Source organism: Cervus elaphus, chromosome 33 (assembly GCF_910594005.1).
Source record: "Cervus elaphus chromosome 33, mCerEla1.1, whole genome shotgun sequence".
Taxonomy (NCBI): Eukaryota; Metazoa; Chordata; class Mammalia; order Artiodactyla; family Cervidae; genus Cervus; species Cervus elaphus.
The window spans coordinates 63,519,800-63,534,523 of NC_057847.1; the positions used below are offsets into that span (position 1 = coordinate 63,519,800).

At 39.3% G+C, this 14,724-nt stretch overlaps 1 protein-coding gene across 6 annotated transcripts in view; it reads right to left on the reverse strand.

The window, feature by feature from the left end:
• CCNT2 (cyclin T2) overlaps positions 1-14,097 on the reverse strand; it is a 32,339-nt gene extending 18,242 nt beyond the window's left edge. For 2 of the 6 annotated variants that reach the window (XM_043894076.1, XM_043894074.1), the window contains exons 1-3: positions 13,897-14,097; positions 13,038-13,119; positions 11,095-11,121 (exon numbers count right to left, since the gene is read on the reverse strand). In XM_043894076.1, the coding sequence (XP_043750011.1) occupies positions 11,095-11,121; positions 13,038-13,119; positions 13,897-14,054 (267 nt within the window). In that variant the 5' untranslated portion in view covers positions 14,055-14,097. Of the gene's footprint in view, positions 1-959; positions 2,991-11,094; positions 11,122-13,037; positions 13,120-13,896 lie in introns of those variants that run through there. The other 4 variants (XR_006339394.1, XM_043894075.1, XM_043894077.1 and 1 more) reach the window with 3 other exon arrangements.
• Between the last annotated feature and the right edge of the window lie 627 nt (positions 14,098-14,724).

A 14,724-nucleotide genomic window follows, 5' to 3' on the forward strand; every position in this document is an offset into this window, starting at 1 on the left:
ATTTAACAGCTTACCTATCTCAAAAGATCACATCCTCCCAACTTCTGGAATCAGAGCGAAATGCTCTTCTTTATTCAACAGGAAACAGTACATTCCTCTGCCATTGTACTTACACTGTACTCTAAATTCTGGTTTATTGTATTTGCCTGCCCTACCAGTCTAGAAGAAGCTTGAACACAGAGACTAAATTATTCACTTGTGTTCCCATTATCTAGCATTGTGCAGCTGCTGTTCACAATACTTAATGAATGACATGTGGATAATCCATATAAAGGCACCAATATTAATTTCACAGTATTCCAAATATTATAAAAATCTAAGAGCCAATGCCAAGGTATGAAATCCAAGAACCAATAAAATGAATATACTTTCAGTTTCCCACAATCTTTCATTTATTATCTCATTCATGTCAAAAAGGGGAATGGCTATGCCAAAATTCAAATATTAGAACTATCTGTCAGAGAGTGAAGCATAGAGGCTCAAGTGAAAAGTCAAATTAGGCTGAACTTAATAAACTGTTTGCCTAACTGCCAGATAATTTCTCTTAACTTTCCTAAAAGGCACTTCTGAAAATCTCCAATGAGTTTTTCTTGGTAAAAATCTCTTAGGACTCCTAGTATCAGCTCCATCCTTTTCAGACTTTTTGTAAACCTTGATAGCAAGAAGAACTTTCAAGTCACACAGTCCTTAACCTTAGAAGATAGTCTCAATGGACTCACAATACACGTACTAGTGAATGATTCTAAAATTCTACAAAAATTAAAAAAAAAAAAAAAAAAAGCATTAGAGGAGCTTAACATTGATCTTCAGGGTAGGTTCCTTGTTTATTTACCCACATGCCTAACAGAAGTCTTTCTGTTCTCCCTCTAAATAGCGTTCAAGTCTCATTCTCCTTCAGAGCAACACTAATAGCCAACACTCTTCCAAAGTTCCTGGTGAAATCCACTAACTCCACTCACATTTCCTCCTCTACTGCCTGCAAACATCTTACTCCATCAGGGCTGTAAAAACAAAACAAAACAAAACACCTTTTTAGATAAATACTTAGTGAATATCCATGTGAGGCTTTAATTTTAAGGATGACTAAGGAAGGTAATTAAACTAGGTACTACTGCTTTTTGTATGAAAAGCTGATTTTGTTGTATGGCTTACTAAAATGAAAATAACTCCAAAAGTTTAAGTAATGACAACATTTCTAGTTGGTCTGTGGCTTTTAAAGGTGAACACACTTCTGAAGGCAACAAACATTCGTTACCAAACTTGGTTCAAAGTCAAAGAATTTATACCAATATTGGAGTAAACACCTGGCTGGTTCACATGACCAATTACAAACTGAGATTCAGTTTACTGGGGACAGGGACCATGTACTATCCATCTTCTGTGCTCTGGTACCTAGTTTAATAAATTTTCTCAAGGTACTCTAACTAAAGATAATAAAAATTGATCTTTAAATAGTGTCCAGAGTTTGTCACTCTAGCAGATGTTCAAGTATTTCACGGGGATATTACATTCTCAAAACAAGACACATTTCTACAGAAATATACCATACAAATGATGGAAAGGGGGAGGTAGAGGTGATGAAGTCAGCTGTAGCATAGTAGTCAGACTGTCTCAGTGGAATCCTGGCTCTGTTATCTGACTAGCCTAGGCAAATTACTTATTTTCTTTGTGGTTCAGTTTCCGCATCTGTAAAATGGGAGAAATAGTATCTGCTTATAAAGCTGTGCTGAGGATGAAAGGAATCAATATATGTAAAGCACTTAGAATAGTGCCTCATAGTTAGTATGACTCAAATATTATTACTACATCGCTTCTCAGCCTTTTGGCTAAGAGTGAGTGTACTATGTTGCAAGATAAAACAATAGCTGTGTATTAAGACTCAAATATTATCATTACTATATTGCTTCTAGGCCTTTTGGCTAAGATTAAGTGTACTATGTTGCAAAATAAAACAGTTGTGTATTTTTACTGTTGATTTTAAATTTAAAAAGTGATTTAACATGCTCTTTAAAATTCCCTCCTTTCTTGCTCATCTTCTTCCTTGTACACACTCAGTTCTTTAAAGGGTTCACTGCAGTCCTAACAACTATTACAATAAACAGATTCAAATACTGAAATGACAACAACTGGTTTTACTTTAACGATTACACTTGTAACTCTTCTCTTCTCACTCCAATTGTTTTTCCACACTTCTCTTTTTCTATGCCTTTGTATGTTTTGATTTCTTCCTCTCAGTCTGACTCCCTCCCTTCTCTATCCTCCTCCAGCCCATTCCTGGCCACTGTCTTCCCCGCCTGCTCATGATGCTCTCGCTGCTGACACTCTTCACTCTCATTGCTGGCTTCAACCTTGATAGCCGGAGGCAAGGTCAGTTTGCATTAACAAAAAGCTTAGGTGATTGTTAAGTCACCGAAAATGGTTAGATCACCGTCAGTTTCAAATAAATCATTTTTGTCTTTATTCTTTAAGTAATTAATTTACTGCATAAACTTTGTGCATACATCTGTATTTAAGAAAAAGCCATAGTCATTTTGTTACTTTTCAATCTCCTAATCAAAAAAAAAAAAAGCCCTAACAGAAGCAAAGAACTCCAAGTCTGTTTTCTATTTGCTAATACATTGTCAAGAAGCTTGTTCTAATATATCTTTAGGGTTCATCTTTAGGTCCCACAGGCTGGTGAGGCTATTTCTCCCATATCCCTTAACTGTCCCAACACTCCCTGTCCCCTAAAACTAGAATTATCTATTTTCTGTGCCTTGAAGATGCTTCATTAACAAATATCCAACTAGTTCTAGGTATTGCAGCTTAGAATTTGGGACTATGACCATAGTTAAGGAAAAATGGTAATGGTGCAGCTTCAGCAAAGACTCACAGAAAAAGGATTCCAGAACAGAAAAAGAAACCTGCTACATTTCTGAATACTACACAAAGGAACAGTGAAGCTAGAAAAGCTCCCCTGAAGCACATCTACTTATTAAAGCTCTCAAAAGAGTTCGATAACAAGTATCTAGGTCATACAAAGACACTGTAAGAAAAAAATAAAGAGTTGTCCCTAAGCATCAAAAATCTTGCTAGAAAGACACACTTCAGGGACTTCCCTGGTGGCACAGTGGGTAAGAATCCACTTGCCAAGGCCAGGGACATACGTTCCATCCCTGGTCCGGAAGGATTTCACATGCCTGCAGCAACTAAGCACTACAACTGCTGAGGCCTCCTGCTGCAACTCGGAGAGGGCAATGGCGCCCACTCCAGGACCCTTGCCTGGAGAATCCCATGGACGGAGGGGCCTGGTGGGCTGTGGTCCAGGGTCACACAGAGTCGGACACGACTGAAGCTACTTAGCAGCAGCAGCACCAGCGTGCTGCAACTACTGAAACCCATGCATCTAGAGCCTGTGCTCTGCAACAAGAGAAACGTCCACAAAAGCAATGAAGACCCAGAGCGGCCAAAACAGCAACAAAACAATTTCTTAAAAAAAAAATTCAACAAAAGGTACTGAGAAAATGGAATACTTGCATGAAAAAAAACGAGACCTTTACCTTATACTATATACAAAAATTAACTCACAATGGATCAAAGACCTAAATGTAAGAACTAAAACTATAAAACTTAGAAGATGATGGGAAAAACTTCTTAATTCTGGATTTGGCAATGATTACTTTGATATGACACCAAAAGCACAAGCAGCAAAAGAAAAATAGGTAATCTGCACATCAACAAAATTAAAAACTCTTGTGCATTAGGGAAAAAAGAGAAGTTGGCCTATAGAATAGGAGAAAATACTTGCAAATCATGTATCTGATAATGGATTAACATTTAGAGTATATGAAGAACTCACATAAAGTAACAACACCCAACTAAAATATGGACAAAGGACTTGAATAGATGTTTCCCCACAGAATACATATAAATGGCCAATAAACACATGAAAAGGTGTCCAACGTCAGTAGTCACCAGAAAATTGCAAATCAAAAGTTCAATCACTTCACACCCATGAGGATGGTTATTATCAGAAAACCAGAAAAGAGTGAGCCTTAGAGGATGTGAAGCTAACATCTGTGTGCATTACTAGCTAGAATATGAGATGGTGCTGGTGCTGGGGAAAACAGGATGGCAGTTTCTCAAAACATTAAAACAGAATTACAGTGTGATCCAGTAATTCTGTATCTGGGTACATACCCCAAAGTACTGATAGTAAGGAACTGAGCAATTTGTACACTCATGTTTATAATACCTATACATCTGTCCAGTGACAGATTAAAATGGATCAACAAATTGTGATACAATTTGTGGTACATACTCAGCTTTAGCCAAGGAAGGGAATTATGACACATGTTACAACAAAGATGAATCCTGAAAACAGTATGTAAAGTGAAGTAAGCCAGACACAAAAGTTCAAATATTTGAAGAGTCTACTTATAAGAGGTACCAAAAAGAGTGAAATTCATAGACAAAGTAGAATGGTGGTTGCTGAGGGAAAGGAGAAATGTGAAGTTCGATTAATGAATGGTTTCAGTTTGTGAAGATAAAAAAGTTCTAGAGATGGATGGACGGTGGTGATGGCTACACAACCATGTGAATGTACTTAACGCCACTGAACTAATACACTTTAAAAATGGCTTAAATGTCACATTTATGCTATATTTTACCACAATTAAAAAACACCAAAAAGCTAACTCACCTCCGAACAGACATTAAAAAACCAATTTGTAACATAAAACCTAAGTAAAAAGGATATGAAACCACATATTCCAAGAGCACATCACACATCTGATCGTATCAACCTAGAACAGCCAAGACAAAAACGCACTGTACTGAGACTACTAAGTTTAAAGGGAAAAAAAAACTCCTGAGCTACTTAGGCAAAAAAAAAAAAAAAAAGAAAGAAAATTAGACCACCACCCAAACTGCCAGCAATGCTTTATACCAGAAAAGAAAAAAGTTTACATAAATTTAAGATACTCAAGAAAAGAAAGCAAGAGCCAAGTATTTTACAGCCCCAAACCGACCTTGGGGATAAAGGGCACAAACTATTATCCTTCAAGAAATCAGACAATACTGTTTCCATGATCTTCAAGAGAACTTCAAACAAAATGACTCAGAGACTTCAACATAAGCACCAGAGGCTCAGACAGTAAAGAACCCGCATGCAATGCAGGAGACCTGGATTCCATCCCTGGGTCAGGAAGATCATCTGGAGGAGGAAATGGCAACCCACTCCAGTATTCCTGCCTGTAAAATTCCATGGACAAACGAGCCTGGTGGGTTACAGTTCATGGGGTCGCAAGGAGTAGGACCCAACTGAGTGACTAACGCTTTCAACTTTCAGTGAACAATACTTCCCTGGTGGCTCAGACGGAAAAGAATCTGCCTGCAATACGGGAGACCTGGGTTCAACCTCTAGGCTGGGAAGACCCCCTCGAGAAGGGAATGGCCACCTGCTCCAGTATTCTTGTCTGGAGAATTACATGGACAGAGGAGCCTGGACGGGCTATTGGGGTTGCAGAGGGTCGGACTGAGCGACCAATACTTTCACTTTCAAGTGAACAATACAAATAAAGTTACCTGCAGAACTAAGCATGAATGAAGATTAAAAGGAAGAGTACAAGATGAACCTGGAATGTCTTGCTATAACAAAATATTTGAGGAAACTATTCCAGATTATATGGGTATGGAATTATATATGCTCTGGCAATTCCTCTCCTGGGAAAATACAAGGGCAACCAAAATATGGTTCTGGTTTCAAAACACTTATGTAGAAACACAAAACCCACAGAAACGTTCACAGCGGTAACGTAACAGCCAAAAAGCAGGAACGGCACAAATTCCATCAGCTGGTGAATGTGCACACAAAATGCAGTACAATGGTGGTTCAGCATGAAAATAAACCAAGTACTGACACACAGCACAACACAGATGAACCCTGAAAACATCACGCACTAAGTGAAAGAGGTCAGTCATAAGGGAGCACAGACTGAATGATTTCATTTATAGCGACTGTCCAATAGGCTGGGGGGAAGAATGGGAAGAGATGGCTAAAGGATGTGGGGTTTCTTTCTGGGGTAATGACAATTTCTTAAATTGATGCACACAACTTCATGAACGTACACAAAAGCCACTGAATTGTACACTTTCAAAAGGTGAAACACAGTGTGGGGATTTTATCTCAACAAAGGTGGTAAACACAGGGCAAGAATCAAGTATTTATTCTACCTTTCCCATATAAACTTGTACCAGCAAGTGTCCAAATAGTAGATGAATCACAGCATTTCACTATAAAAAATATTACAACTTAAAAATGAAGAAATGAGTTAAGAGTATCAATGAATTAAAGGATCGAGGCACTGAATATCAACAGCTGCCAACACCACAAAAAGAAACCAGACATTAGGAGTGTCCCGATTGAAGAATGTAATAGCACTGGCAGTCTTGCCAAAGGGATCTAACATGAGTCTGATCAAATTTCTGGACCCAACTGGCAATTTTCAGGGAATACAAGAACAAAGTACATCAAGTGAAATGCCGGGCAGGATGAAGCACAGCCGGAATCAAGATTGCCAGGGGAAATATCAAGAACCTTAGATATACACATGACACCACCCTTATGGCCGAAGGTGAAGAGGAACTAAAGAACCTCTTGATGAAGGTGAAAGAAAGTGAAAAAGCTGGCTTAAAACGAAAAATTCAAAAATCAAAGATCATGGCATCCGGTCCTGTCACTTCACAGCAAATAGATGGTGAAATTATGCTCACAGTGACAGACTATTTTCTTGGGCTCCAAACTCACTGCAGATGGTGACTGCAACCATGAAATTATAAGATGCTTGCTCCTTGGAAGAAAAGCTATGACAAACCTTGTGTGTGTGTGTGTGTGTGTGTTAGTCGCTCAGTTGTGTCTGACTCTTTGCAACCCCATGTACTGCAACCCGTTAGGTTCCTCTATCCATGGGATTCTCCAGGCAAGAATACTGGAGTGGATTGCTGTTCCCCTCTCCAGAGCATCTTCCTGACCCAGGGATCGAACCCAGGTCTCCTGCATTGCAGGCAGATTCTTTACCATCTGAGCTACAGGGAAGATCTTGACAAACCTAGACAGTGTATTAAAAAGTAGAGACAACACTTTGCCGACAAAGGTCAGTGTAGTTAAAGCTATGGCTTTTCCAGTAGTCATGTACAGATGTGAGAATTGACTATAAAGAAGGCTGAGCGCCAAAGAATTGATGCTTTTGAACTGTGGTGTTGGAGAAGACTCTTGAGAGTCCCTTGGACTGCAAGGGGATCACACCAGTCAATCCTAAAAGAAACCACTAAGATTTCAAAGACATTTTATTCTAGCAGCTAAAGGAACTGAAATACATGCTGATTTAGCTCCCAGAAAATATGGCCATTGTACAAGTTATCGCTCAGTAGCCACCGGAGTGACTGATTCCAGGACCCTTCCACAGATTCCAAAACCCATGGATGCTCAAGTCATATAAAATGGCGTAGTATTGGCATATATCCTATCCACATCCTTCTCTATATTTTTAATCACTTCCAGATTACTTATAATACCTAATACAACGCAACTCGTATGTAAATATTAAGAGCTGCTGGTGTGGGGTAAACACAAGTTTTGCTTTTTGGAAACGTTAAATTTTTCCCAAATAGTTTCAATCCACGGTTGGTTGAACCCACAGATGCAGAGGGCTGACTGTATAATGGATTATGAGACACAGAGGAGAAATCAAAATTAAAATGAACAATCTTCAACTTTAGCAGACACCAGTGTTACCTTAACAGTAAGAGAGAGGATCCCAGGTCTCACCACAAGTATCCTGATTACACAGGTCTAAGATACAGTTCACTAAAGCGTATTTTAAAGGAACATTTTGGTAATTCCCATGCAGGAAGCTGGTGAATCACAACTGGCACAATGCAAAAGTTTTATATGTACTGCTTTCAGTGATAAATGTCAAGGCTATGAAAAGATTCCTAACAACAGACACTTGAGGCAGAAATAGTGATAACTGCATGAACAATGGAGTCTAGATCTGGGTGAGATTTTTGCTTCTGTCACTCTGTTGCTGTGTGACTTCAGACAAAGTGTTTAACCTTTATGATTCTTTTCTTCCTTATTCGCAATAAGAGGGTAACCAACTTCAGATAAATATTTAAGAACAACACACCAAAATTAACCTAAGGAGGAAAAACAAACACAAAAGCCCAAGAAACTCTTCCCATGAAAACAGTAAATGAATATAGTAGACACTTATCTCCAGATAAAAGTAATGAAATAAAGCAAAATTAAAGGCTGGTATGTTTGAATAACAAAAAAAAATTATGTCAAAAACCACCATAACAAAATTAGAAGACAAACTACTAAAATATTTGCTAACATGATAAGAAACTCACAAAAAGCTCAAATAAGAGGCTAAGGAACACATTAGTACGTCACAGAAAGGCAAACTAAATTTAAACTTTAAATTTTAGGAATATCAAAAATGTTTCCCTAAAGCCCCAAATTAGAAAAAGATCACAAATTTATCTTTGTTCTTAAGGTCCTTGAGGAATTACCAGATGAATAGGCAATTTCTTACTAGAACATATAAAATTCACCAAACACTCAAAATTAATCTAGTAAGGATAACATAGCTTTAGTCTCCTTAACTCTTTAGGTTAACCCATGGTTTTCTCAACCTTAGCACTACTGACGTTTTGTACCAGGTACCTCTTTGCTTTAGCGGGCAACCCTGTGCACTGTAAGATGTTTAGCAGCATCTCTGGCTTCTATTATTCACTACGTATCAGTAGTACCCCTTCCCCTAGCTGTGACAACCAGAATGTTTCCAAACATTGTTAAATGGGTGGTGGGCAAAACTGCCGCTGGCTGAGAACCACTAGGTAAATCTATACCATCCTTTTCTAGTGCCACCTTAAAAATTACTTCTCCAGAAACAGCCACATCTGTCCCCAACTAGGATCAGTCCAATTCTGTATGTTTTTATATTTGCTGCTATGTGCTGGATCCAATGCCTGTGAAAAAACAAACAAAAACCCTTTCTTTTGCTGATAAAGATACACACAAATGTTTGCACAAGCAAAAAGTATTTCTGAAAGGGCACACAAAAACAATGAACAGCAAATGGTGTAGGGCCAGGGGCTCAGACACTTAGATGGGAGGGAGGTTTATCATAACCCCTTTTCTACCATTTTCATTTAGCACGTGTCTGTTAATTTTCAAACAATAAAACACTTTAAATGTATCTAAAGGGGGAGAATGTATATAGAAGAAAATGTAGAAGAATTCATTCAACACACCTGTGAAGCAACAAGATTTGATCCATTCTGTTGACAAACCATTGATGAATATCTATCTCATGTGAGGTAATGGTGAATACAGTCAAAAAAGAAAAGAAATAAACAAACACCCCTTGTCCTTACAGTGCTTACCTTCCAGCCTGAATGCTGAGAGGTGGTAGTGGTGAATTTTTACATTTAACTTTATTCACATGCCTATGTTTGAGAGAAATTTATAGCTTTCACAATAAAAATTTAAACAAAACCCTTAGCTAACCAATTCTACCAAAATGTTGGTTTTCTTTCACAAATGTCAATTTTTTTTGGTGATTTGATGAGCAATTTGAGTATAAATAAGCAACAGTTAGTGTAAATTGGATGAAATCTACTGCTTAAAAAATCTTGCACCAGACTTGCCTGGTGGTCCAGTGGTTGAGACTCTGGCAGCCAATACAGAGGGCCCAGGTTTGATCCCTGGTCTGGGAACTAAGATTCTGCATATGACAGCCCTGCCCTGTCATCTTGAATACATTTTGATGCAAAGATTATTATTAAAAATCAGAATGGGAGAATGCTTTATTATAGGACAAACAATCAGGACTATGGGCAACTTTCTAGATAGTTATAAGAATGGCTTTCCTTTAAATCATTTCAGTCTTTACAGAGGAGGAAAAGAATGCAGAAAGAACATCTTTAAATTTTCAAGTGCTATCTATTGTCAAGAGCCAAGTCAACTGAGAACAATTAAGACTGAAAGCAAAAAGTGGTAATCATTTTTCAGCACAAGCAAATACAAGTTCCTTTATGCTTATCAGCTGACTAATTTTAGATCTATTTAATGAAACTCAGATATGACAGTGACGACACATTCTCAGAGGTCAAAAATCGTTAGTTCTGAATACTGTGCTTAACTAACCATGTATTTGATATCTTAAACTAAAATACATTTCAGTTTGGCATATTATAATGTTTCAATTGCTGCAGTTCAAGAAAGAGGCCAACAGAACTAAAGAAAGTAAGGAGAAGATTAAAATGACCCCATGAACTGGAGAAATGCTAGGAAACTAAACAATGACCAATAAAAATACTAAGAGTGTGCTCTTTACAACCTCATCTTAAGAGAACTCATGAGACTTAGTATTAATACAAGAAACAAGTGCATTGTAAGCTTGACTAACCAAACAAACTAATGAACAGAGTTCCTAGGAGAAGCTGAGTCAATATGTGCTCTATGGCTGACACAGGGGAGCATGCTCTCCCACAGGATATACTTTGGAGGCACTGTTGGTTCCAGGGCTTTTTTTTATACACTTTACTAGATTCATCTTGAGCTTGATCCAGCAAGGCCATTCTTCAATTACTAATCTTAATTACATAAATCTTACTGCATCTAGTGAGTAAAAGATAGATTTATGTAATTAGGTTACATATAAAACTCATTTCCTGCTGATAGCAAGCCAACCTTCTAAAAAGAGAAACCGACAATGATGAAAGACAGCACTGTTGACACTGATTTTTAACACAAGAGCAACTTGACCTTTAGGGGATTTTTTACTTTTAAATTTGTCAATGTGAGAAAAAATAAAGCCACATAAATATTATAATATAATGAAGGCATATTTATTATAAAATTGGATATATTTTGTCACTAACATCTTTAAATTTAAGCTTGTTATGGTTTAATTTACCAAATGGTGTTTAATTTACTTTGTAATGACTCACGCTTTTTTAAAGTTTACTATGACATTCCACTATAACTTTATAAGAAAACTTTTCCTAATAATGTGGCAGAATATGAATTTAAAAGTGACTCACATTCAATTTGAGACCACCCCCTTCACCCTAAAAGAATAGGAAAAAAGATAAAAGAGTGAGGCTGTGCAATTGTTGCAAGTGCACCAACACAAATATTAAAACCACTTTTGATATAACAGCAAAGGTAAAAAAGACAATGGTTAGAAATAAAGAGTGCAATTTACTTCTCAAAACAGAAACTAACATCAGATTTCAATTATTCTGCTAATAACAACTCCGTACAACACTGAGGTTTGCCTTTATACACACACAAGACAGAAAGTAGGGTAATAAAAATGAGTATTTTGGCTTTCTTATTAAATGACGGCATTTAAACAAAATAACAAGAGTTAGAATGCCAGCGACCTGGGCTTCACCAGTCAATTTAAAGTTACAGCTGTGAATTTTGGCTGTAAGCATTTGCTTTAAAGCATACCAAACAGGCCATAAAGACAAATTATGAAAGAGGGACGGTTCAAAACGAGAAGTGTTGTCTTGTAGTGAAATCACTACTGAAGTAGAAAAGCAAGCAAATGGCCATCTGCAGCCACACAAAGAACTTCCACAACTATTTTGTGATTCCTGCCAGTATTTTCCAGGGCTACTTAAGTCATATTTATATTAGTATTTATCAGTTCACTACTGCCTTAGAAGACAATTTAAATAACAATGCTATTTCTTTCAATCTAAATATTACTACCAAAAAGGTTTCCTCTCTCTTCCCAACACTATCACTGATCTAAGTACTATGCACAAGAAATAACTAGGGAAATAAAAACAGAACAAGAATCACACAGATTTAAAAGATGAAGAATAGAAGCTATGGAGACTGCAAGAGATCAAAATGTATATAAGAAATGTATATTGTGTTTAAGATAAACCTATATGCCAATCTGATAAACCAAGTCAGATTTACGATCAGAAGAGATTAATACAGGAATCAATCTAAAGTATGAAGCTTTTCCTTTCTTACAACTCAAAAAAAGAACCTTTTCAAAAACTGTTTTCTTAAAAGGTCTAATAACAATCAATGCGTGAAGTCTTCCATGGTCAATTTTTCCACACACCTTTCAGAGTTAACATTCTAAAATAATAGCTGTGAGCAAAAAACATGGTGAGAAATAAGGTAAAATATTTACCTTAGAGTTAAGTATTTCTAAATGATATGTAGTTTTCTTTGTTAACAGGTATAACACAGTACGCATATTTCTCTGAAAAGAGCACACATCCAACTGCCCTGTTTCATAATTTAAAATTGCAACTAAAAGCCACTACTCAATTTGTGACACACAAGATTTACAGCATATGTTCCAAATCAGTACCTTAGTACTGGAAGGTAAGATGTACTTCAAACTAATTATATACACACACAACAGTTTTGTCTGAAGCAAGACACATTCAAATTACCAAAAATTGAAGTAGACAACTAATGCTAAACTGTGATAAATAACGTTTGATAACTTGTGTTAACAAGTGAAATACTTTTGCTAAACATTACTTCTTTCAAAGGATTATTATAAAACAACGTTGCAATTAAACTAAGCCCAATTCACACTATTTCAAACAATATGCGTCCAGATGACGGCGTTTCCCCCATCACATTGTACATCACTATCTGAAACTGTTTAAATGTTGACTATAAAACTTAAATACATACAAATGTAATAAACACTCTCTGAGAAAAGAAATGCTTCTGATTTATCTCTCAGCTCAAAAGAGCCGGCAGAGCCTGACACAGCGCCTGGCAGCTTGTCATCCCAAATTAAAAAACTAACAAACCAACGAACCAGAAACCGAGCATTTGAAGCAAAATGTTTATCAACCCATTCACCTTCACTGTTAACTTGGAACACTAAATACAGAAGCAAAATCCACGACCAACTCCTTCCTACTTATTGATTGACCCTTAAAATTTGGTTGCAGTAAAAACAAACAATAATATAGTACAATAAAATAGTACTTACATATCTACTGAATTTGGTGAAAGAATGGTGCATGTAAAACCTGTGCATATAAACAATCGCAGTGTTTATTGTAAGCTGAGAGCTGGAACGTAACATTTAGGAAATATTGGAGAAAAACAAGATCTCTTTCCACAACAATTTTGAAGGAAAATATCCAATCTACGGTCCTTTCCAACGCCACCCGTTCACTCAAAACCAAATCCCCCAAAGTAAATAAATAAATAAATACCCACAGGATGGTAGGGTGGGGGCTGGCGGTTATAAAAGGCTCCACACCGAAATGGCAATACTAACAGTAACAACAAATGCCTAGCATTTCGCTCTAACATTGAAATTCAACGAGCCCAGGAAGGATTGATCAATGGCTACGGCTGACTAAACCCCAAATCAGAGTTGAAACACGCGCGCGCACACCCACACAAAACCTTGTCAAGAATGTAAAGACCTCTCGTGCGGTCCCAAGGTACGAGAACCGCCATCAAATTCGCGAGGAGAGCTAGCTCTCAAGCCCTTCTCAGAGGAGAAGTCGAAGCAACCTACTCTTTTCTGCGATAATCCCTAAAAGTCCCCTCTCGTCTGGGCGGCACTCCCATCCCCCGCCACCACCACGCGCGGCCCCAAACAGATTACACAACGCAGCCTCCCGGCCCGCATTCCCGGTCTCCCCTCCTCCTCCACCCCTCCGCCGGTCGCTCGCGGCCTTCCGAACCCGAACCTGCCTTCCCTTACTGCGCGGCCGAGGCCCAGCCAAAGGCAGAGGCGACGGCGCCATGTTCGCGGGGCACCAGGCCCGGCGACCGGGCGAGTAGTGAGAGGGACAGGGCGTGAGCGGCGGAAGGCCAAGAATGAGAAAGGATACACATTGAGACGCTGTCCCATTTCCTGGATGAGGTTGGCCGCCTGCTGGCGGTACGAGAGCTCTTTATCCGCCTCCACTCCGCAGCGACGGCTCGGCGTGTTCTCCAGCTGTTCCCGAGTAAAGAACCAGCGAGAAGAAGCTCCACGGCCCGACGCCATGACACTTCCTCCTCCGCCCGCTCCCTCACCCACCCCCCGCCCCTCCGGGCTCGCAGACTCCCCGCCAAGGCCGCGCGACCCCGCCCCACTCCGCTCGCCGTAGACCAGGCACCGCCCCTTTTCACCCCCGTCGCCGCGCGTGCGCGTGCGCGGGGACCGCCCTATCGGCTCACCCAAGCCTTTTGCTTTCTCTTTCCTGCCTCCATCCTCGCTCTCGCGCACAGGACCACAATGCTCCGCGCCGCTTGTCATTTGGAGGCGCCCGCAGGTGGGGGTCGGCTGGAAGGAAAAGGTCGGCGCGGTGCATGCCGGGTCTAGGATTGACTGGGCTAAGGGCGTGGTGGAGAGGAAGGGAGAGACTGGTTTCGGATCGGGTGACGAGAAAGGCGGGCACGCGGCTGCGCCCTGTGTCCTGGGCGTGATCTCTCAAATCCCGGCGATGCTGGAATCTGGAGTCTGGCGGCGCTTTAAAAAAAAAAAAGAACCTTCCTGTGTCGCAGTCGCGCGGCACATCCTCTGTTTTTCTCAGCGTCTGTCTGAGCAGTATCGTAGGCTTCCTACTCTCAAGTGGTAGGCGGATAGCCTTCGCCTAACGCGTGGCCCTGGCAGGGACCTACCTGGGAAAGGGTGCAGAAGAAATGACGCTCTACGTTTGTGCTTCTCTTCAGTA